General features: G+C 41.0%; 1 protein-coding gene across 3 annotated transcripts in view; it reads left to right on the top strand.

Moving 5' to 3' along the window:
* The first annotated feature begins 407 nt into the window (after positions 1 to 407).
* MOXD1 (monooxygenase DBH like 1) overlaps positions 408 to 25771 on the top strand; it is a 75802-nt gene continuing 50438 nt past the window's right edge. Inside the window, exons 1-4 of one of the 3 annotated variants that reach the window (XM_061626328.1) lie at positions 408 to 898; positions 13134 to 13280; positions 20649 to 20816; positions 20931 to 21014. In XM_061626328.1, the coding sequence (XP_061482312.1) occupies positions 644 to 898; positions 13134 to 13280; positions 20649 to 20816; positions 20931 to 21014 (654 nt within the window). In that variant the 5' untranslated portion in view covers positions 408 to 643. The remainder of the gene's footprint in view (positions 899 to 13133; positions 13281 to 20648; positions 20817 to 20930; positions 21015 to 25771) is intronic. The other 2 variants (XM_061626329.1, XM_061626327.1) reach the window with 2 other exon arrangements.

Raw genomic sequence — 25771 nt, 5'->3', positions numbered from 1 at the left:
GGAGAAAATAAGAGCCTGCTGTATCAGGCCAATGGCCCATCTGGTCCAGCATTTTATTCTCACAGTGGTCAACCAACCATGGAGGCAGAGCATACCATTATGGCTAGTAGTCATTCATAGCCTTATCCTCCACGAATTTGTATAATCATCTTTTACATCTCTCCAAGTTGTTGGTCACCGCTGCCTCCTGTGTGAGCAAGTTTCATAGAAGGGGCGGGAGGAACCCGCGGGAGCCCTACTTCCTCGTTCTCAGAAACATGTTGCCCTCATTAGCCTTTGCTGAGTTGCCGGCCAACCTAGTCGCTTCCCCTCACTCTCTTTCCTCAGAAACTTCGCCTCGCTTCCCCTTCTGCCGTTTCTTCACCTGCCTCACTTCAGGGCTTCTTTCCTGGGTTGTGCTATCCCCGCACGCCGTTTCCCTCAGCCTTCGAGGGGCGCTTACTCCGGAGGGGCGGGGTGAACGGCTCCCGTCCTCTCCAATTAGCAGGCGCAGCGGCGGGCGGAGGCGCCGAGAGGCAGCGGCAGTCTCAATTGCTCAGTAACAGTTCAGGGCTCCGCTAACACAGCGCTGGCGGCGAAGTGCGCGCTGGCGCCGAGTTAGCCTCTGCGTACTGGCGCGCTGTGTGCGGGGCCGGCGAGGAAAATGGGCCCCTGGCCGCTGCTTCTGCTCCTCTTCGGGGGGTTGCTCGCCGTGTCCGGGCGCCACTATCCACACAGTGCCGTGTTGGACGGAGCGTCCCGCTACCGGCTCTCGTGGGCGCACCAAGGCAGCTCCATCGCTTTCCGTCTGGAGGTACGCACTCAGGGCTACGTCGGCTTCGGCTTCTCCCCGACGGGAGCCATGGCTTCGGCGGATATCGTGGTGGGCGGATTCGACGGGGGCAAGCCCTATCTGCAGGTGAGGCGAAAGGGGCGCCCTTGATGGTGGATGGGGAGAGCGAAGCAGAGCAGAGCAGGCTTGCTGGGCGGCTTGCTGACTGCCTCATGAGCAAATGATGTGCGTTTTGCATTAGGGGACAAGTAAGTAAAGGAAGAGCAGATTCATTAGGTTAGGCATGCCCAAGTGCTAATATGTGAAGACGGATCCTGTGGCTGAGTGACGACTGATCCTTGCAATTTAGGAACCTGAGTTCCAGTTCATTGTCAAGGGGAGTAATGTACTCTGCTTATGCACAAGACTTGAGGGCTATTAATAAAATGAATAGTGCATTAAAGGGTGACAGGACAGCCATCACATTTATGACAAAGGGATGATAGGGAAGTGATTGAAAAGCGATGCACTAGTTTGTTTTTCCAGTGTAATCATTTACTACATCAATACCTGGTGCCAACATTTCCTGAGGCATAGTCTTCAAAAATGGGGTTTAAAAAAAAATTCAGTGAACTTTACAGGAGGTCAGTAAAAAGAAATAATATGATAATAAATGAAAGTATGTGTTATCAGCAGTGAAATATGTAGTGGAGTTGTTCTGGAATGTGTGGGGTGTATGTGTTGTTGTTTTTAAGGGGGATCTGTAGCCCTACTCTAGATAGAGAGTAGATGGCTTTAAAGGGTTTTTAAAAATCTGATATGCTTTATGAATAGGCTTATCTCCCAGATTTGAATTCTGGTACTGAAGCTGGTTCTGAGTTCACCAGTTTTGGGGCTGAGCCTCGAGCAAGACTTCAGAATCTGGATGCAATAGATGAATGACTAGATGGGTAGCTTACCAACTGGAGGATTAGGCATAGTTAGCACTGACTTTCTATCACTCACCTATACATATTTCTACATTTCTCATCTCACATTAACAGAGCAATCCTGTGTATGTTTACTCAAAAATTAATGTGACTATGTTCAGTTGAGCTTATTTATAGGTAAGTGTGCATAGGATTGTAGCCCTAGTTTTAGTATTTCAGTGATAACAAGCTCTGGTGTTAACTTGACTGTGTTTCCACTTCATGTACAAAGATTTGTGAAATAATACATATTTCAGAAAATAATATACTTAGTAACAGAATATGGAATATTTGCCCCTCTTTTAAGTTCTTCAGATTTCTACATCAGCTTGCAATTATTATTAAAAAGTTCTCATGAATATTAGCATTTTAGTGCAAATTTTCCTAATATACATCTTCTGTATGCAATTTTCCCTAATATACTTTTTTTGTAAAGCAATTTCCCCTAATATAGTTACTTTTGTATGTTATCTTTTACCAAGATATACACGCTTTGCTCTAGCATATGCATTTGTGGCTGGACAACCATATTGCAAAATTTGGAGAACTGCACGTTTCAAAGCATGGTTGTGTTTTGGTTCACATATTGTTTCAGAATGTACAAATTTGATAGATTCACCTTTAAATGTGAACTGAATCAAATTTCTCCCCTGCCAAACACATTGAATGTTGGTGGTCTACAAATGCTCTTACAAAGGAAAAAAAAAACTAAGGGTTCAGTCCTATGGGTATTTATGCAGGGGTGAGGGGAATTAGGATATGGCAGATCTCCGGTTGAGCCGGCTGGGTCCCAGCTCAGCCAGGCTACCCTGGTTTAAGTCCCTCACCCTGGCTAAGCCAGCAAAACTCCACCCCTTCTGGCTCAGCAAAGACAGCGTAGGTTTAACTGCTTAAGTCCCCAAAAGGGGTGTTCCGGGGGTGTGGTGAGGGGCTGGACTGCGGGGAAAAGATTTATGCTGTATCCTACATCTGTTCAGCTCAGTTATGTGATTTTCAGTCCCAGTTTAAATTAAGATGGGGAAAAGGGTGGTCTCAGTAAAAACACCCAAATAATTTTGGGTTTTGCTGCTTGTATTTTCTCTCCACTGATCTTTGCCAGCTGAGCTAGCTTTCTCCCCTCCTGAGGGCTCCTGAATGGAGTTAGGATCTGGCATACATTAAGCCACCATACCTTCAACCAGATTAAGTTATGCTGGTTTCCTTGATGTAGGATTGCTCTGTAAGTGTGTGTTTGATTGCAGATTTATTGTTTCTTGTTTTGGTGCAATAGCAGCTTGGCTTGATACCCAGTTCTGCTATTCTAGGAGTTGTCAACAAGGTGTAAACTAGGTAGGTTCACCTTTAAATGTGAATTGAATTTCTGCCCCACCCCTGCCCCTCTGACCCCAGCATTCTTACATCTCTAAATACTCCTTTTTGCCAGGTCCCTGCAGCCCACCTCTCTGGCATTCTTTTGCATTTTGCCATTTCCTATGGAAAGTTCTCTCCTCTAAAGGTCTGGGGTGGCAGATTAATTGAACTGTGCCTGTCATATCTATTTTATAGTTGATTGGCAAAAACATAAATGACTGAAAGAAAGGATGTGATAAAAGTAATATATACAGTAATATATGTTACTGGTAATATATAGGAGTCATCATTTTGTAGCTCCGTAATTCATACTTCCTGTGGAGTATTCTGTACTGTAATCCTTTTAACATCCTCTGAGTCCTAGATACAAAGGTAGTGTCTATTGCATGGTATCCTAGGAATAAATATCCAGAGCAGTTCCAGTGTTTGCACTCTGCATGATTTCTTAACTTATCTGTGATGATCTTGTCCATTCCATTGAAGGCAGCAGTCATCAACTCCCAAAATGGACTAACTTAACAGTATCTGGATTCTATCTGAAAAAGTTTGAACAGTTCATGTACCTGTCAAAGCCTGAGCAGCATTTACACTGCTTCTGATGCTTCTATTCATGCAGCAACACTCTTCATTTTAAATTAAAAATTAACAAATCTCTAGGCCTAGATGGCATTCACCTATCTAGAATTCAGAAAGAGCTAAATTGTGAACTGATTTTTTTGAAAAAGGGTCATATGGCTATAGCTTCTTTACTAAGGGTGCAATCCAACTCATTGGAGGCTGGTGGAAGCGGAGCTGGCAGAAGGGGCCTCCATACCCAATCTCCATCCAGGAGCCACTGAGAAGGAAAGATGCTGGCTATGCCAGCAGGGTGTGGCAGAAGGAAACAAAATGCATGATTCCTTCTGCCCCCCCTTTCCCCAATGTACTGGCTGCCAGGATGGGGGGGCTGCAGGACTGAACTGATGTGGCATAAGTCCCCCTCCCCTCAGTACCTCCCTAACACACTCCTGGAAAGCCCCTTTTTTGGGCCTTCCACCAGCGCCACTTGTGTTGGTCTTGGCTGAGCCGGCTGCACCCTAAAAGTGTGGAAGTTAGGTGATACAGTTTTTTTAAAAGGGATCCAGCAAGTTGCAGACCTATTGGCCTAAACCTTTCTCAAGTAAATTGGTAGAAACCTTTTTTAAGGTTACAATATATTAAAAAACAACACTTGAAGAAGAAAAATAATCAGGACTTCTGCAAAGGCAGGTTTGTCTCGCTGATCTTTTGAAGCGTCAACAAGCATTACATTAGGGGCGATCTGGTTGATATTATACAGTATACTTGGGCTTCCAAAATGTTTTTGATAAAGGCCCTCACAAAATACTCATGAGTAAACTTAACAGTCAGCCATGTGATAAAAGATCATAGGACTGTAGAAACTTGGTTTATATCATCTAGCATTTATAGATTAGTGCTCATCAATAGTAAAATATAGGCGTAAAGGTTCACTTACCACAGATGTGTCGCATAGATAACTAAATTTTAGATCTTGTAGATAGTTGGTTTTCATGGGTGAATATTTGATGTGTCTGAAATGATCAATATCTGTAAGTCATTGGTTGCAATGTAATGCTGAATTCTATATGCTTAAGCACATATAGATCAGTGGGATTTGCATGCATAAATATACTTTGGATTATGGCTATTCACAGTAATCACCTAGATAACCTTTTCAAAGTAATTATGTTTTCCTTTTAGTTATACCTGTTTGCCTATGTTTATCTTCTTAAGTGAGGCCACAGTGAATTATTAATATTTACAATGACATTGATATCGTGCTTTACATGGTTTTATAAGAATAAAAAATGTTATTTACCCCAAGAAACTTGCAATTAATATGAATATTTAAATAAAACGACTTTGCCTTGAGAATATAGATCAGCATTTAGCTGATGGATCTGTGTAAGATCACAGTGAAACAGAGTGGAAGTATGTCTTCGTAGAATATATAAGAAATATACACAAACAAGCCAGTGTTTTCTTCTTTTATAGTTTTTTTTTAAAAAAAAACCCAAAAACCTCCAGAAACCGATTTCCCATATCCCCACCCCAAAAAGAAATCATTTGCCAAGTACTAGAGTTCAGGAAAACTTTTAAATGAAAACATAACGTAAAATTATTCTTTCTCTTTTTGTTTCTTGATGTTACCTGGGGCTTTTCCTTCAATATCTGGTATGATGGAACTTGAAAGATGATTCTACTAACTCCTTGTAAATAGATCAATCAGAATGAAGGGTGTAATTATGTTGTGGAGACAGAAAGACCAAAAAAAAAAAAAAACTTTACAAAGGGTCCACACATTCTTTAAAAAATATGGCTGAGCAGAGAGTGAGCATGCATTAGTGGCCAAGCATTCCAGGAGTTCAGAGATTACAGTGGGAACCCAGCACTAACTCTTTGGAAAGTGCAAGACTCATGTCTAAATAAGAGTGGTCTCTCAAGCATGCTTAATAGCTCTTCTGTGAGGAGTGGGAAAAGAGTGAGTTGAGCTAAAAGGGGGGGGAGAAAACTCATCGCAGACACATTTGAGGCTAGTAAAGTAGCTGCAGACTGGTGGGTCTATTATTATGAATATGTTTAAACATGGCAAAAGCACATGCACCCCAGTGCAGTGAAGCAAACATGCTTGATGGAGTAAAGATAGGTGCTGCCTCAGAGAAATTGCTCAGTCTGTTCATGTTAGCAGTTATATCACCATTGCCAAAGTAAGTTTTTCAACATGTTACTTGTCATGAGATTGCCCAAGGCAGCTCTAACTTTTGCATCTAACTTTGTTTAAAAACTCTCTTTTGTGCTCCTGAATTGACACAGCTTGCATTTTCTTGCTCAGTTGTAGGCCTTCTCCTTCGTCTTCACCCTGTCTGGAATTGTGCATCCCCACCCGCAGAACATAGTAGCTGAAAGATCCATTTTGCAGAGAGTAATCTTTCTTTATGAATGCTTGTTTTGTGCAAGTTATACGAGAAGGTTGTGCTGCAAAGTCCTTCTGTTGAACTCTTGCACAAAAATAGTCCTTATTTGAAGCAGAAATCCTTTTGTGAATAGCTCTTCATTAATACTTGAAAGTGCTGTATTCATTATAAGCCTTGCTTGTTAGCTGACACCCAAAGTAAAGAATATCTGTTTATCAAATGTATCCTATATAATTAATTTTGAGATGTTATGGAGGAACACTCAGAATAGATTTTAAAAGGCCAGAAAGTAGTGAGCAGAACTGTTCGCTGCTTTTAAAAGCATTCATGCCAACAGAAACAAAAAAAATGTTTAGAAAACAAATTGAAAGGGACCAAAGGGAGACATGTCAGTGTGGTGCACACTTCACATCTCAGCTAGTGTTTGGCTGGAGGCATTTCATGCCTTTGAGTAATTTGAGAAAATCGTTATATCTTTAAGAAGGCCCTCTTGGCATGTTAGGGTTGGGCACATAGAGACCAAGTTGTATATAGTGGGTTGTATTCAGCAAAATTGTCATGTTAGTACAAGGAGTTCCATCTGTCCAATACAACCTCCTCGCCCTCTCATTTAGACCAGTACTTTCTACTCTGGTTGGCAGCAGCTCTTCAAGGTTTCAGGTAAAGGCCTTTTTGAGGCCTGCTACTGGAATCCTGTTTGCCAGAGATGTCTGGGACTCTACCACTCTGTTCCAGAGACCATGTACTCTTCCACTGAACTATTCATCCTCCCTTTCAGAAATGCATTCAGTCTTGAATTCCACACTGCCCTGTACTGTAATGTTTTGGGAGACAGCTTGAAAATGTTGCTGAAGAGATTATGCTGCAACAACTAGTGAGTGTGTATATGCATGCTGTGGAATGATAAGCTATATATAGCAGGCATGTGAGGATGAGAATTGAAATTATTCTGAAGTTTCCTCTGGAGCAGATTTGAAAAGTGTATATGTGTGTGCAGGGGCCTCATAGGGAGGGGAGAGGAAGTCCCAATGTGTAAGCAGACGTCCTTGCACTAATGGGACAACTTTGTTGGATACAACCCATTGCCACTGGCTGGCTACCATTGAACCATCTGTTAGCAGTGCCACTGGGATGGGGGAAGATATGAAATGCTAACTGTCAGGTTTTGATCCTGTCATCTGTTGTAAAACATTCATTCCTGTGATTTGTGAAAAGGATCAGATAACATTATTTGCAGTTCTTCCTAAATTTGTGAGAGATCCTATACTAACAGGACATAATATTTTATGAGTGAATTAATTTCTTAGGGACATTCTAAGAAAATGCAAGCTTATTAAACTGAAAAGCTTTTTGTAATATTTTGTACAGCTTTTCAAACTGGCACATTAGGTCCTGGGAGTAAAATTCTCAAAAGTATGTGAATGACAACAACACAGACTAAACTCTTTAGCTATGCTTGATAGTTTCTTCACAAACGACAAGTCAGTTTTTTCTCTTTAAACCAGAAGTCATTTTCATATGCCTAGATCTTATCTCAGGGTTCTTCCTAGTAACTTACTGGGAATTGTAAACTTAATGCTGAGCCGACTCTTTGGTCATTTTCAAATGTCACAAAACATACTTTGGAGTGGCTATAATATGAAGCCTCCCTGTAATGATGGTCTCAGGCTATGGTGTGAAGGCACATGAGTCCAGCACAGGGGCAGATGTGGTCAGTGCCTGGATTGGAGACTGCCTGGGAACCATATATAAGCCGCCTTGGGTTTCTATCATGAAAAGAAAGATGGGGTATAAATGTAATAAATAAACAATAAAATAAATAATGATTCAACCATGAGGCAAAAAAATCTTAATTTTACATATATGCTCTTGAACTGGCAGTGACTGACCAGAAATGAGACCTTGGGGTTGTAGTTCATGGTTCAATGAAGATGTCAACCCAGTGTACAGCAGCTGTGAAAAAGGCAAATTCCATGCTAGGGATCATCAGGAGAGGGATTGAAAATAAAGCTGCTGATATCATAATGCCATTAATACAAATTTGGCATACTGTGTACAGTTGCGGTCACCTCACCTCAAAAAGGATATTGTTGAGCTAGAAAAGGTTCAAAAAAGGGCAACCAAAATGATCAAGGAGATGGAGCAACTCCTCTGTGAGGAAAGGTTGCAGCATTTGAGACATTTTAGTTTAGAGAAAAGGCAATTAAGAGATGACATGATAGAAGTTTATAAAATTATGCATGGCACAGAGATAGTGGAGAGAAAGAAGTTTTTCTCCCTCTCTCACGACACTCGAACTCGTGGACATCCAATGAAGCTGAATGCTAGAAGATTCAGGATAGATAAACTACTTCTGCACTCAGCCCGTAGTGCAGCCATGAAACTTGCTCCCAGAGTAGGCGGTGATGGCCGCCAACTTGGACAGCTTCAAAAGAGGATTAGACAAATTAATGCAGGATAACAGTATGAAAGGCTGCTAGCCACAATGGCTATGCTCTGCCTCAACAATCAGAGGCAGTAGGTTCTGAATACCAATTGCTGGAAACCATGGGGGGCAGAGAGAGTCCTCTTGCACTCAGGTCATCCTTGGGGACTTCCCATGGGCAGCTGGTTGGCTACTGTGAGAACAGGATGCTGGACTACATCGGCCACTGGCCACATCCAGCAGGCTCTTCTTAGGTTCTTATGAGGTAATTTTGTAATTACGTAGTGCAAGAACATTCACACTTGAGAAACCAGGAATAGGCATAGTCATCTGCCCATCAGGCACTTGCCATCTTGCTCTATATCCAGAGGCATTCCACACAATCCTTGTAGCTCAAAGCAAACCTTTTTTTCAATATGTGCTCAAATCCGCTTTAATCCAACAAGTCCCTTGTAGAAGTGTGAGTATAGATAGCAATTTTCCACACTGCCAAAATACTTCTATAGCAGGTGGAATGCCAAATTGTACATGTTTGTGAAGACACTTGGACACTTTTTGAACGTGAACTGAAAAAGAACAGTGTGGTCATGGGCTCAAGGGTTGTGTGAATTGACTCTCATTCTTGCAACCCAAGTATCACTTAATTATTCAGGCATCAAAGACAGATTATGCCCCATGCCCAATTCCACAGGACCCATTCTGCCCCTTTCAGGGCTTGAAGTCACTCTTCTACCACCCTGTGTTCCTTCTTCTGCAAGCTTCCACCCACCCTTGTTGGGAGTCCCATGCCCACTATGCTCTATATCAGTAGATCTCAGCTTTGGCCCCAAAACCCAGCATATCTGTACACAGTTTGCCCAGCAGGGCTCTTCTAACAATATTATCTGTAGCTTTCATAAGTACTTGTATCAAAATTAATACAACTGTATTTAAGAAAATGAGCCATAAATCTATCAATACTGGATAAAAAGCAAGTAGTAATATTGGTCAATTAAAACAAAATCCATAGAATATTGTATTGGTGTTGGTTCCTACAGTCTTTGTATCATTAAAAGTAAGCAGGGTAGGCTTGATAGCTAAGAGAGCTTTGCAGGGCACTAAAGTTGCAAACTTCTGACCACTGGAAGTGTCTAAGTCTTCAGGAAATATGAGGATACCATTTCTTAAGTTTTATTATCTTACCGTGGATTCTAGAAACAAGTTTTATTTTTTAAAAATCCACAACCCCATTTCCAACTTTTACACAGCTGTGTCAGAGATACACAGAATAGCCACAGCCCTTGATAGGACCCCCTACTATAGTTAGTCAAGCCCTGCTGATAGATACAATGCTCTGTGCTCTCTTTTGTTATAGGTCTTTCTTATTTTCCATACAGTTTAAACAAAGCAAATTAGAGGATCATAAAGACCTTATTAAGCTTCCACTTTTAAATGGTTCCTTAACTAAAGATGCCTAAAGCAATTTTCCATTGCTAGATAGTCCTTGAACCTCTTCAGTTGCCTATGACTGAATTTTGCTTTTACATTTGAACCCTTCCAAGGAGCTCAGACTATCATTTTACCCTCATAACAATCATATGAGCTGAGAGCAACTTGTGCCGTCATTCCAGTATGACTCGGTGATACAGAATTACATCTATCAGCCATAACTTGCATTCACTTGAAACATAATTAGCATCTCAGAAACATAATGGCCCATATGCACTGATACAATTGGATAATCAGGCTATCAAATAATCCTGTAATCCTTTGTGTTGGAGTCCCCCAATATAGTTGAAAATCTTATTCTCACTTGCTTTATTAATGGAGAGAGGTAGCATCAGCTTGGAAAAGTTACTTTTTTGAACTACAACTCCCATCAGCCCAATCCAGTGGCCATGCTGGCTGGGGCTGATGGGAGTTGTAGTTTAAAAAAGTAACTTTTCCAAGCTCTGCACATCTTGCAGGTTGTCAAGTAGTTGGAGGGTTTCTTATCCATAAAAACACCTGTTCAAGGATAGGATGACAGCTGTGATCTCCCCTCCGTTAAGGTTCCTTGTGTAGCTCTGCTTACATTTTTCAAGGATAAAACAGCTTATTTATGTCTTTTTACTACATCCATAAGAAATTACTCTCCCTGCCATTTTGTATAGCACTAATCAGAAACCATATCAACTGCAAATCCCTTTTGAGAGAGTGAGAGCAGGGTCAACAGCATGTGAGGAGCAATTCATCATCAATGCCTTCATCTGCAGGAAATTATATACCATGTCTTTTATGATCCATAAAATCAACTTACCATGTGTTGCTTCAATTTTTAAATTACTTCCAGTCCATGAAAGACATTTAATTGTTTGGCTCCGCCCAGCAGCCTATAATTGCTTGCTGTAGTTTTTTTTTTTTAAAAATGCTGATTTTAGACAGTATATTATTTCAAAACATATTAAACTTTGTCATAATATAAATAGCCTAAATCCAGGATGATCACCACGTTACCTGTGGTCAGCAGTAATCTAAGGCCCTATTTGTTTACACAATACCTTGAGCTGACCTAGTACTTGCCATTATTGTAGCTCTTACACTCATATATCTTTTACCAATGAGCCTAGGACAGACTATGGTTATATACAATGCTGGGTGCTGCCAGCATGATGCAGAGCCACGCAATCTGCTCTCACATCATGGACGGAAGATAACACATTATTGGAGCAGCTATGGTGATGGTGACAATAATGTAATTCAAAGTAACATGTAAACTTGACACAATTTTGCCTCATAACAGGCAGGGGAGGAAGGTGGGTGAACTGACTGAATGCTAATACTTTATTGATCTGTTACATGGAGTGGCTCTTGCTGACTGGTTCTCTGCTGACATCTATCTCTGCTTTCTTGCAGCTACACGCCTTGCGTTGTCCACCTGAGTCATTTTTGTTTTGTTTTTATTTTGTTTATTTATTTGGTCCACTGGTTTCTTTTAAAAAATATTTTTATTAAATATATAATAAAACAGAACAAAAAAACAATATATCACAATAAAAATGCTCATTGCTTAAACATGACATAAAATGGATCCAGCCCTTTAATAACAAGTGAGTTCAACCAAAAAAGAAAAAACAGCTCCTTCCACCCCCCACCCCACCCCCCATTATGGTAGAAACACAGGAGGATTGCCCTTGTAAGGGGAATCATAACAGTAACCAAAGAAAGAAAGAAAGAAAGAAAGAAAGAAAGAAAGAAAGAAAGAAAGAAAGAAAGAAAGAAAGAAAGAAAGAACCAACGCAGGGCACCAATTACATCATCGGTTACAGAGTGGTTGCAAATTAAACCACATTAATCATCATGCATTCCAAACTCTGGCATAATAAGATATGCCATAATAAGGTCCCATGTTCCTTTGGGTTTACATAAATCACACAAGAGTACCATAATTGTAGAAATGTATCACTCTTAGTGGTTCCTTGAGCAACCTGCACTTTAGCTGTTAGCTTTTCCATAAAGGCTAAGTATCAAACCTTCTGGTACATTGGTCCACTGGTTTCTCCCCCTTGAGTTACCTATACTTTTTTACATTATCTTTAATAAAACTCAATACATATGTTTTTAAAAAGAAATGATTGCTGGAATAATGAGTCAGAAAGCATAGCAGCTACAGTTAACTCAACAGTTCATATCTGAGTTAGAATGGGCAAGCTGATTCTGAGCAAAATAGGAAACAAATGCACAAAGGGCCTAGAAAGCTCAGAAGAGAAAATTAGACTATATTACTACCCTAGTCTCTGAGCCTACAGTAGGCGAATGAGCACCACAGAGTTGGTTTAAGTCAGTAACAGGACTTATGGTGACCTAGAGAGAAGGCAGAAAGCCAGCTGCACATTATGACAAAGAATTCAGAATCGAAGAGGTTAATAACACTACATCATTGATGCAGCTTATGCATTATATCATGCATCTGCTACATTGAGAACTAAGATAATCTGTCCTCAAAAAATACTAAAGCATTCCTGGACTTATCACATGAAGAGTGTGCAACAATATCACATTCTTATTTAATATTTCATATGCACGTACAGAATAAATGAATTCAGTTTAGAAAAACTTGTTCGCTTACTTTCTTGTGACTAAGTATATGGACTGAGAAATAGATGGAGGAAGTTCCATGGAAATAAATGGAATTAACAAAATGGATTTAGGATTCAGGAGACTTCATTTCTTGATTTTAAATATGGAATGGAAGAGGACATTGGACTAGATGCACTTTAAAAATATTGTAAAAAATTGGTTTATACATTCTGTAATAGCAAAGCAAAACCAAAATAGACACATTTCTAACAAGTGTAATACAAAGAAGTAAAGAGGCAAAGAAATATCATCTGTACAATAAGTTCATATGGATCTTTTAATGTAACTTTTGTTTGAACATATTTTATGCTTTTGTGATTACAATATTGGGAAATTTGGTTGGTTTTCTTTTGTTGCACCCCCTTTTTTGTAAGGTACTCAGATAAATAACGCATGTACAGGGAAAATAAATTGTGCCTGTATATTTACATGTTTTCCTAGTTGCTAAAGTAAAATATTTCTCTAGAAAATTACATGTCCTTTTACACTTTCTTCCCAGAAAACTGAAAAGGTTGTGGAGTCAAGATCATTAAAACATACACACAAACATAACAGCAGGATGGTGTTTTGGTTTGTTTCCTCAACAGGATTATTTTACAAATGCAGACCGAACATTGAAAAAAGACCCTCAGCAGGACTACCATCTGGAGTATGCCGTGGAAAATAGTACCCATACGATACTAACTTTCAGCCGGCAGCTTCACACTTGTGACCCCAATGACAAGAGTATAACAGTAAGTCGTTCTTCATAAATCTGACTCAGACAACAAGAGAAATAAGACTTAAATCAAGATTGAAGAAATAAAATTGTTTGCCAAAAGTAAAGCTATTGGTGGGTTTCTCATTCCCACATTGATTAACGATTATGCTAACTATACTTTATTACATGGCCCATGTTACTCTGGCGCATTTGTTTATCTGTAATTTATAGAGGGTCAAACTACACGTTACATTAAGCATGCTTTTTAAAAAAATATTTTTGGTGCTGACAACATTCTGTTTTCAGAAAAAATACCACATGGGCCTCAGTCGAAACTGGGGCTTCGTGCTTGGGGAAGAGAAGTTCAACCATTTCTCCTTCTTCATAATTTCCCCACTGAAAATATCTCCACCAACACTCCACTGCTGTTTTTCATCAAAGGCGCAATAAACAACACCTTCAGAACAAATATTAGCTTCAGGGGTCAATTTAAACTGGAGGCCATTCTTGAGAGAAAAGGGTTAAACCTCTCCTTGAGATTGTGATCTGGATGGGGGCCTTGCATAGCTGCTTTTTCTGAAAAAAAGAAAGTGGCCAGTACTAAGCACACTTCAGGAAAGAAAAAGCATTTGTAACACAACAGATAGTTCGACCCTGAGAGCACTTGTGAGTGGAAAGACAGTGTTATCTGTTCTGCTTGTTTGGATTCTTTTATACTTCTCTCAAACACAGAAGTGACTTTATTATAATATGGCAGAAATGCTGTTGTTACAGAATCATAGAATCATAGAGTTGGAAGGGGCCTATAAGGCCAGCCAGTCCAACCCCCTGTTCAGTGCAGGAATCCAAATTAAAGCACACCTGACACGTGGCTGTCCAGCTGCCTCTTGAATACCTCCAGTGTTGGAGAGCCCACCACCTCCCTAGGATATTGGTTCAATTGTTGTACCACTCTAACAGTTAGGATGTTTTTTTCTGATGTTCAGTCGAAATCTGGTTTCCTGCAACTTGAGCTAATTATTCCATGTCCTGCACTCTGGGATGATCAAGAAGAAAACCTGTCCCTCCTCTGTGTGACAACCTTTCAAGCACTTGAAGAGTGCTATCATATCTCCCCTCATTCTTCTCTTCTGAAGGATAAACATGCCCAGTTCTTTCAGTCTCTCGTCACTGGGATTTGTTTCCAGTACTCTGATCATCCCTGTTGCCCTCCTCTGAACCTATTACAGTTTGTCTGTCAGTGTCCAGAACTGGACGCAGTATTCAAGATGAGGCCTAACCAACGCCAAATAGAGGAAACTATCATGGTGTGTGTGCGTGCGCGCACGTGCGTGCACATATACATGGTTATTTATGTAGCAGGAGTATTTGCCATGCTTTTGATCTAGTGTTGGAAGATTCAGGACAGACCAAAGGAAGTACTTCTTTACTCAGCGCATAGTTAAACTATGGAATTTGCTCCCATAAGATGCAGTAATGGCCACCAGCTTGGATGGCTTTAAAAGAGGATTAGACAAATTCATGGAGGACAGGGCTATCAATGGCTACTAGCCATGATGGCTGTGCTCTGCCACCCTAGTCAGAGGCAGCATGCTTCTGAAAACCAGTTGCCGGAAGCCTCAGGAGGGGAGAGTGTTCTTGCACTCGGGTCCTGCTTGCGGGCTTCCCCCAGGCACCCGGTTGGCCACTGTGAGAACAGGATGCTGGACTAGATGGGCCACTGGCCTGATCCAGCAGGCTGTTCTTATGTTATGTTCTTATGTTCCTCAAAGCAGCTTTTTATCTCATAAAAATTAAAAATTAGAACATAAAATAACATATGGGGAAATATATATATTAAATCTTTATCAAATAATAGAATTTCAAAACCCGTGAAGTTAAAGTCAGCAGCACTACAATAAAAGCAATCAACTCCATAGCCATAAAATGCATGTGAGAAAGGTGTTTAATAACTTTTTATAAGAAACTGAATGGACCTGTCAGATCTTTTCAGAGGGACATTCCGTAATACTGGTTTTCCACTGAAAAACTCAGTGCCTAGTAGAAGTTAGTTTAATTAATAATACTGCTGGCACCTGAATGATTAACTCCTCAGAAGATCTCAATTCCACAGACATGGTGGAAGATGGACCCTGTTGTACAGAACACTTAGGATTGATGAAAGGAGTGTGCTTCAATTTTTGTGTCTGTGTCTATGACTTGATTTTATTTATTTTAAATATTTATAGGTCACCTTTAAGCCCCAAGGCTGTCAAGGCAGTGTATAAAGGAGACTTTAAAACAATTTTAAGCAAAACAAGTTTAAACAAAACAGAATTAAGAGCAGAGCAACAGAACTTCAAAAAGAGAAAAATACAGCTATCAACTCCTTATTTTTTTATTAATTTTTATTCAAATTTTCAGACAAAAAAACAAAACAAAACAAAAACAATTAAACAATAAAATAAAATGTTGACTTCCGATTTGTCGCAGATCAGCTATAAGTCTACAATATATAACAATCCTATCTCTAAAATTATATTATAAAATCACTTTCCTCCAGTAATTATCTTAATTAATCCTCAAATCTCATAAACATTATTTTATTCTTTCCACAAAAAGTCAGAGAGATTTCAATTCCTTGAGAGATATATCTTTCATTTTTTCTCCAAATAAACATGTCGCTTAATCCATCTAATTCAAATCTGTTAGGCCCAATAATTTCAATAGCCATTCTTCCATTATCTATATTAATTCCATCTTCCATCTTCAATAATCCTGTTAAGTCCAGTAATTTCAGTAGCCATTCTTCCATTATCAGTATCCCATAATACCGTATATTCCGGCGTATAAGACCCCCGGAAAATCTTCTCCAAAGTCGGGGGTCGTCTTATACGCCGGAATATACGGGTACTTCGCCAACTGAGGCATTGCTGTCTTCTACAAGAAACAAAAGTGGGCGGGCCAAGGAAGGGCTCCCAAACTGACCCCGGAGACGCTTGGCGGGCACGTGAGTCTAAAACATTGTCTATGGCCGCAAATGCCGCCGGAGTATCGCCGCGCCTTACACCCTACGGGTGGCGCAGTGGTCCAACACAACTAAGGGAGGAAGAAGCCAGCCAAGGAAGGAAGGAAAGGAAGGAGCGGAAGTGGTTCACGCGCCTGCGCGTAGGAGGCGGGGGGGCAGCTTGCGGCTGCCTGTGGTAGGGAGTTAAAAAAAAAAAAACCAACCACAAACCGGCTCACCGCTGTGAGAGAAAAAAGCACCGGGTGCCTTGGGCGGTGGTGGTGGAGCTTTCTCCTCCTCCTCCTCCCCGCTTCGGCCATGAGCATCACAGCGCTGGTTTCTCCCACGCTGCCACCGCCGGGGCCTCCGCTACTGCCGCCCCCGCCTCCACTGCACTGCCCGCCGGCACGGGCCCCGCCGCCGCCGCTGAGAGCTTCGAGGAGGAGGAGGAGGAGCTGGACAGCCCCGCTGACGAAGAGGATGGAGAACGCAGTGGCCGTGCGCGGGATTCCGACGAAGGTGAGGCTTTCTCCTTGTCTCTTTCCCGCCGATGACCGGTGGCCCCGATCCGGTGTCGCGCCGGCCTTCTCAGGCCGAGTTCTACCTGGCTTGCTGCCCGAGTCAGTGTGCCTGCGGGGGTGCCGTTCGGCCCTGCTTCGTCCTGACTCGAGAGTAGCCCCATGGAAACTAGTAGAGGTAGCTGGCTTAGTTGCACCAATTTCAGTGGGTCTCTTCTGAGTAGCGTTGGATGCAGCCCTAAGCACCGCCCGGTACCATTGGGTTTACTCTTGAGTCAGTGCACACATAGGATTTTATCCAGTGTTAGTTCTACCCAGAGTAGACCCACTGAAACCAATGGGGCCTGTCTAACTGAGGCCCTTCAGTTGGTTTATGCCAAGTAAGGGCCGAACCCAGGAAAATCTTCTCAAAAGTTGGGGGTCGTCTTATACGCCCAGTCGTCTTATATGCCGGAATATATGGTAATCTTGTTGTCATAGCCATAGTCCAAGTAAACATATCAATTAATCCATCTAGTCAAATCTGTTAAGTCCAATAATTTCCATAACCATTCTTCCATTATCAATATTAATTCCATCTTCCATCTTCAATAGTCCTGTTAAATCCAGTGGTTTCAGTATCCATTCATCTATAATCAGTATCCCATGATGATCTTGCTGTCATAGCCATAGTCATATAACAAGAGTCTGATGGGAATTTCCCCCATCACAAATATGTCCTTGCCATCAATTCTGAATATCTTGTTGAAATATTGTTGTAAAGTCACATCTCTGCTCTGGGTGCATCTCTGCTCTATCACATATTTGTAGTTAATTCCATAATTTTTTTCTATGTCAAGCCCCATCACATCATTCCACTCAAGAATTCTGAATATGTTGCTGAAATATTGCTGCAAAGTCATATCTCTATTCTTTTTTACAAAATGCACTGGCTCATCTCTTAAGAGTTTCTCCACTGTCACATATCTGTAGCCAACTCCATAGATTTTTTCTATGTCAAGCTCCATCACATCATTCCAGTCCAGAAAATTATCCAAGACAGTGATAACTTTACCACCAAAATCTTCATTAATTTCTTCAGAGACAACGTTGAATTCCAAACAGTAAACTTTATTTCTATCATCCATAAACTCCAAATCTTTTTCCAATTTCACATTAGTTCCAATCTCCAGGGCTTGTAGCTTCCCTATCCCATCAAACTCCTCTCTCACAGAATCCACTATTTTTTTAAGCTCCTGCGTCATTTTATTAAATTCAATTTTCATCTCCTGTCTACCCTGTCTCAGGGTTTGTTTCGTTATCTCAATCTCATCCATTATTTTCTGAAACATAATTTCTTCCATGGTCTCAATCACTTTCCTGGCTGCCATTCTTAAAACCACAGAAACAAAAATTATTTCAGCCACAATTGGGTTAATATTCCAGACTTGCTTATATCAGTGTAGACAATACAGCCTGCCTTATCTCTATGTGTTCAGGAATACAAAACAAACTTAGTTCCCAACATCAAAACAATTAGTGGCTTCGTGAACAAGCAGATTCGTCAAAGTGAAATAGACCAAAATAAAATTAAAAAAAATTTTTCCCCCCTCCTCGAAATAGAAATCCCTCTTCCGTTGGTATCTTTAGAATGCACCTCCAGGACAGCTTTTTGCGATAAACAAAGATAAGCTTTTTCGATTTCTTTCCTCCTTAATTTCATTAGTGAAAGAGAAAAGCCATAACTCACCTAAAAAGTTCTTCACAGCTGATTCATTGACAAATCTCTTTTTTTTGTGGCACCAATTTAAATCAAGTGAAAAAAGAAAAAAGAAAGAAGGATGCTTATCTGCCTGTTAAAGTCCGTTATTCTTTAAAGAAAAGATAAACGTGTCGCTGTAATCAGCTAGAGCTTGATGAAAGTCCATCCGGCATTGCAGTTTGAACCTTCTCTCATAAATAAATGAAATCCAGTCCTCCCCACAAAAACAGGCTTTGTGGTTAATCTCTTACGTTTCTCCCTGCCCGGGAGAAAATCTTTATCAGTCAAAAAGAGCGTTGTGACTGATTTTATAGCTGAAAAAGCTTCTTCTGAGACAAGAGCTCGGCTCAGAGGCAGCACAGGCAAAGCAACCCTTCCCGGAAGTCCAGCTATCAACTCCTTATTAAAGAACCATCAAATGCTGAGCAAAACAGAAATACCTTTACCACCTGCCAGAAGTGAGCAATAAAAGGGCCGTCCTAATTACCAATCAACTCTTTCAGTGAAGAGACATAAAACAGAACCTTAGAAGATAGTTTACTGCAGGCAGGTTCATATGGAATGAGGTTGTCTTTCAGATACCCTGGTTTCAATCTATGTAGAGCTTTCTGGCTAAGAACCAGCACCTTGGGTTTGGACTGCAAACCACCTGGAACCAAAGCAACTGATGCAAGGTTGGTGTAATTTGGTCTACAAGGTGCATACCAGAAAGCAATGTGGTTGCAGCATTTTGCATCAGCTGCAGTTTCTGGTCATTCTTCTGTGGCAGCTCTACAGTGCCATCTTCTCCAGAAAAGTGCACCAAACAAAGAAACTCTTGGCACAGCTGATACCTAAACATCCAGGAGCATAGAATCATAGAATAGTAGTGTTGGAAGGGGCCTATAAGGCCATCAAGTTCAATCCCCTGCTCAATGCAGAAAACTTAGTTAAAGCAAACCTGACACTTAGCTGCCTCTTGAATGCCTCCCTTGTTGGAGAGCGCCCCCCTCATAATTGGTTCCATTGTTGTAGTGCTGTAAGAATTAGGAAGTTTTTTTTCCTTATTTTCCAGCCGAAATCTGGCTCCCTGTAACTTGAGCCCATTATTCCATGTCCTGCACTCAGGGATGATTGAGAAGAGATCCTGGCCTTCCTGTGTGTGACAACCTTTCAAGTACTTGAAGAGTGCTATCATATCTTCCCTCAGTCTTGTCTTCTCCAGGCTAAACATGCCCAATTCTTTCAGTCTCTCCTCATAGGGCTTTGTTTCCAGTCACCTGATCATTCTTGTTGCCCTCCTCTGAACCTGCTACAGTTTGTCTGCAGTGTCCAGAACTGGATATAGTACTCTAGATGAGACCTAACCAATGTCAAACAAAACTAATACTTCTGTTAATGCAGCCTGAAATAGCATTTGCCTTTTTTGAAGCCACATCACTCTGTTGTCTCATTTTCACATTGTGATCAACAATGCAATGCTGGTTCTAGATCCAGGAGCATCCTCAAGCTGCACATCTGATCCCTCAGACCAAGTGCATTCCCATCCGGAGCAGGCAGTACTCCCAATCCCATATCAGAATGTCTGCTGACTGACAAAACTATGTTTCATCAAGATTTACTCTCACCTTGTTAGACCACTACTGAATTCAGGTAGTGGTTCAGGATTTCCACAGCCACTTTGGTGTCAGTTGAAAAAAGAGATATAGAGCTGTGTATGATCAGCATAGTAATCCAAGTGGAGAATATAGGAGTCTGGCATATGAGTTGGAGTGGTTTTAGCCCACAGAATATGATTCAGCAGAGAGCCTCTGTGACCATAAATCTATCACGGCTCATCTACTAAATGTAGATGTTTCTACAGTCATGCTACTTGAAACCTGTAAACATCACTCAAAGAACCCCAGGTCAGGATCTGAGACTAATAACGACCCTTTAGAAACACAGGTTGATATTGTAGACCAGCCATCCACAATCTGGTGCCCTTCAGATGTTTTGGACTATAACTCCTAACAATCCTAGCCAGCTGGCTGGGGCTGAGGGGAGCTGTAGTCTAAAACATCTGAACAGTTCCAGCTGGGGAAGGCTGTTATAGATGGAGAATTGCTTCTGGTAAGTTGTGATGATAGGCTGAGATTTCTTCCTGCATATCTAATGAGCAAAGTTTTCCCCCCCCAGGAAAGCACAGTGAGGGTGATATGGGCATACCATGACAGAGACTTTAGAGACGGAGTTCAGAATTATCATGGTTCAAATCGAGGAACAAAGAGTCTTCGTTTATTGAACCCCGAGAAAACTGCTATTATCGCTCCCTCCTTGCCGTATTTTGACTTGACAAACCAAGACGTAAGTTTCTTTGGGTTTTCCTTTTATTGTATATTGGAGTAAGATAGATATAACTGTTAGCTGCACGTACAGGGAATATTATAGTTGCCTTTTCTTTTCCTTTTACTAAGACAGGTGCCTATACCAGACAAAGACACAACATATTGGTGCCAAATGTTTAAGATACCTACTCTGCATAAAAAGCATCATGTGATAAAGGTAAGTCATCAAGTAGATAGAGAGATATAATTGAGTTATTTATTTATTTATTATTACATTTATATCCTGCTCTTCCTCTCAAAGCAGCCCAGGTCAGCAAACAAGAAGAGATAAAACAATAAACACATATTTTGCTGTATTTTCTCCAAAATACACACTTTTTGCTGTGGCTTTCCTTTTTGTACATGAATTTTGGAAATAATGAAGATCCTTGAAATATAAGATCATATTTTTAGCATCTAAAAATCAGCACTGCTGCATTAGCTTTAGATCTGTTTTAATTGTAGATAAGTAAAAAAAAAAAGGAGGGATTGGGTTTGTTGTATTTAGGGGGTAAAATATGAACTGTGCAATTAGATAGCTAAATATCTATCAGTTTAGAAGCAAAATGAGGATGCCCAAAAAACTGAGAGAGTGGTTTCTTAGATTTTCCACCAAGGTATCCCTCATGGCAACTGCACGAAACCAGCTATTCAGACTGACACTGGTTCCTCTGTGGAACAGAAGGTTCCTGCCACTTTGGAATATGATGATTTGGAGTGCTGAAACAGTGTCCTCCCCAGAGTCCCCCAAATAAAACCATCTGGACAAATTCTAAGAAAAATTAGAGTTTTTGAACACATTTTTTAAAATTACTGCTGGTTATACTTCTTGCTTCTTCAAGAAATATGATGGAATTCCAAGACTTGCAGTGCATGATACTGTATGCCAACAATTATGACAATTTAACGTCATAAAATTGAGTTATGCTGGCATTGCAGACAGACATGTTGAGGCTAGTGTGTAGAATCTGGGCAGGCAGTTTGGTGTAATCTATGAATCAAATTATGCAAATATGGGTTTATGGAATCTTTACAGTTTCTTTGGGTTTTGCCAAAGAAACTGTAAAATTACGTAAAGATCTGCTTCTTATTCTGAACTTCTTAAGATGCCACTTTTATCTTGGAAGTAGATGCATGTCCAGCAAAATATGGGACTGTTATAAAAATAAAAGATTAGTTATGGATTATGAAATTCCACAAATCTTGAGACCCAAGGTATATGCAACTTTCGCATGGGAGCCATTACACTTTATTATGACTGCAAACATGTCTTGTGGCTAGATGTGCACTTGCATCATGCTTTGGATTGCTTAAGTTGCAGGACTTCACAGATGCCGAGGGCGGAATTCTATGCATATAATGTTTGCCTATATATAGTATTAATGTCCTGAGTGTTCTAAAATAAAAAAGAAATCACCCTATGAATTATGTATGTCACTCAAGTCTTTCTAAAATACTAGTTCCCATGTTCTGAAAATTAAGATTCTGAAGTCCTTCATGAAAATGATTAAATAGTCACTATTGAAAATATTGTGTCTGCTTCTCCTACTGCTTTCTTGGACATCAGTTTAATTTAAATGTACATATGACGACTGCAAAATTGTATAATTTTTATAGATATCAAATGAGGGAATATAATCTATTAGGAACCACAGGAATTTTTGGAGTGCCTCTGAGAACAGTTTTAGAAAGCTCTGATTGTGCTCTTTGTATGCCAACTAAAGAAGAGAGAAGTGTCTGGTATGGCTGGCACAAATAGCATTTGTGGTGAAATAATATTTTATTCCTCCATTCTGGGCTAGAGACTTCTTTTGTTTCTGGTACCTAGATAATAAACAGATATCAGGAGTAAATTTTAATATGACACAAATTATGAAATATAATAATTTCACATTAGTTTACATGGCAAAATTATGTAAACCACATCTAAATGATGTGAGTATCCCTGTTACATTTCAACACTTGTTCAGTCGTGCATTAGAGAGGGGAAAAGGATGGGTAGAGCAATCCAAACTCCTGATCCAGCATGCCAGAGGATGTTTGGGTGAGGTGGAGGTGTCCTTCTGTCTAGCTCTGCCAGTTAGAGAACTGGCACTGGCAGATGAGCATTGCCAGCAAGAAGTGTGCCCACTGCACCTAAACCAATGGTAGATAGGGTGGAAGCTACAACTAGTGGTATCCTTGCTGGTGGTAGGTAGCGGAAACTCCTAAAATGGAGTGTTTCAGGGTTGGTCTGGCACAGCATACACTGGATCCTGAGCTAGCCCTGCTGCCATCACATGACAGCAATGAACCCAGTGTGGGCCTCTTGTTTGTGCCAGCCAAGGGGAGGGGACACACAGAGAGGTATTTTTCTTCCTGATCCTCCTGCTTTGGCCGGTGCCAGTGACACAGCTGTGGATACAGTTATGGCTACATTGCTCCATCAAGCCCCACCATTGCCAGCCAGAGGTTTGTGTTGCTCTGTAAGATCACTATAAATGGTAATAGAAATGTAAATAGATTCCTCCTAATCAAAGTAACAAACTTCTGCTGCTGGCTTGGTTGCGTAAGGGAGAAAATCTAACCCAAACAGGAGGTGTTTATCAGGAACTCCATTCAGTTTTATGGCCAGTAACTACAACCAGCTGTCAAGACTGAAAACTCTGACCAACTAGGTTTAAAAATTGCTTACCCTAATCTGTACCTCCCTAGTTTTGGTAAGTTCCTTAGGTCAACAAATGTCATGACTGTTCTTTGACTTGTTTTAACCATCCTAACTACAACTATCCAGATGATCTGGAAATAGCAGATGTTTATTCCTTCATAGTTTCCAAAAGAATCCTTTATTTCTTTCAACCTTCCATTTTGTACTCCTGTTTGGCCCATTTCAAGTTAGTCTATATTATCTTCCAGCAGGAGGCCTGCGTGTGCAAGTATCTAGATGACTACCACAAACGCATGTGATACTATTGGCAAATATTAGGATACATAGTTGCAATTGCTTTGAGGACTACTTTTATATTTTTAGTTACTCAAGTGGGCTACACTGCTATATTAATAGTAAAAGGGGGGTTGTTACATTTTAAATGTAGTGTTTTCTTTTTAGTTCCTTCTCTGGTAAATCTCTTTTCTTTGTGAAACCATCACAGGTATATCTGAACCCCCTCCAATTAACATTCCCCTTTTCTCAGTAGCCAATAGATCTTGACTTGCCTTACTAGCCAAACTCTTGACTTGTGTTGCCATTGACTTCCCTGAGTCCTGATAGATGCCATGTGCAGATTCAAGGAAGGTGGGTACTTGCCTTTGTGCTGGATTTTTGTAAAAGGTGCAAGCAGCATCTCATGGCTACTGCCTCTGCAAAATCCACACAGGAAGGGATACTACATGGAGGGGAGGGAGAGTTGAGGTAGTGCCTTTTTGTTGCAAAACTGGCTATAGGGAAAAAAAAGTACCAGCAATTTGTCCTGCTGCTGCTAAACAAAAGCCCAGTGGAAGGAAGAGGCGGCAGCACGGTATTGCACAAGTCCAATCTCCAGGAAAAAAGCCACCTCTTCTTTCTTCCCCAGTTTTTGTGGAAGGTAAGACTGGTGGGTTTTCTCCTGTGAGTTCAGCATTTGGAGAAGGTGTCACCAGCACCTAGCTGCTGCTGCTTTCTGAATAAAACTGAATTAAAGGGAAAGAGACTGTCCCTTCTGACCTCCACACTGAAGAAGGGGGATGTGGGTTATCTTCCTTCTTGACCTTGCAGGAAGAAGCCATGAAGTGGCCCTAATGCATTTTGCAAAAAGCCCAACTTGCAGAAGAAAAAGTGCCTTCCTTCCCTGGAAAACAGGGGATGACAGGAGAGGCAGATTAATACATGTAGCAGGGCTTTTGATGGAAGCCCAGCAATGCTCAGCAGATGCGGGAGGGTCCTAGCCACTGGTGAGGAGTGATTTCATTGAACATTGCTTTTTCTCTCCACAGTATTTTCTCTCTTCTCTTTCTGCATCTGATGCCACGCATTCTGTTTTCTCTCTCCTTTTCTCTGCACCACAGTTCTGTGGCTCCCTCCCTTCTCAGCTACTCTCTTTCTTCAGCCACTGGTCTTATCTGCTTCTTGTAAGTTTCCAGTCTGCACTTAAATATCTTTATGCTCTGTTTCTTTATCTGCCTTCCTACCAGCTTTATCTGTACTCCTGCTTGCAGAGTTTGGTACAACAGAACACAATGCTATCACTCTCTCCCAGCAATTCACATGCCGAATAGCCATTCTGAATCTGGAGAGAAGAGGAGCAATGCAGACATAGTGAGTCACACAGAACTCCTCTGATCCCTACGCTCATTTGGGGGAGCTTAATATCCCATAATGAAATAGGAAAGAGCTGGGAACAATGAGTACTTGGAATTGTAAAGTGACATTATGTTGCGTAGGCCTGGTTTAAAGATTAATCAGGGCTGTATCATTGAATATGAGTAGTTAGTAACATAGGAAGCTGCTCAAGTCAACCATTGAGCTGTCTACCTCACTAGTGTGCCTCACTGACTGGCAGCAGCTCTGTGGGATTTTAGGTGGAAGCCCTTCCCTGATGATGCTGAAGAGTGAACCTGGAACCTATGGGGTTGGCAGGGGAGTTGCAGTTACCTTCTGAACTTAACAAGGTGGCTTGCAGTGGTGTGGGGCTCTTTGAAGATAGGTTTCTATCCCAGCAGCACTTCCTGGGATGCTGGAGGCGTCAAGAACTGGGAGCTAGGTACAAATGGCAATAAGGATCTGAGAGCAACCAGGAGAAAGAGTTAGAGAAGAAGCTAAAAGTCAGGACCAAAAACCAACCAGGATCAGACAGCAACCCAAAGGCAGAACTAGAGAATAAGTCATGAATCAGAAGCAAGCAAGCTCAAAGAATGAACCAGACAGCAGAACTGGAGAACAAGCCATGAATCAGGACCAAAGACCAGCTATGCAATACA

Source organism: Rhineura floridana, chromosome 4 (genome assembly GCF_030035675.1).
Source record: "Rhineura floridana isolate rRhiFlo1 chromosome 4, rRhiFlo1.hap2, whole genome shotgun sequence".
Classification (NCBI taxonomy): domain Eukaryota; kingdom Metazoa; phylum Chordata; class Lepidosauria; order Squamata; family Rhineuridae; genus Rhineura; species Rhineura floridana.
The sequence above is the reverse complement of the archived record's forward strand: the minus strand, read 5'-3'. Positions and strand labels throughout refer to the sequence as shown.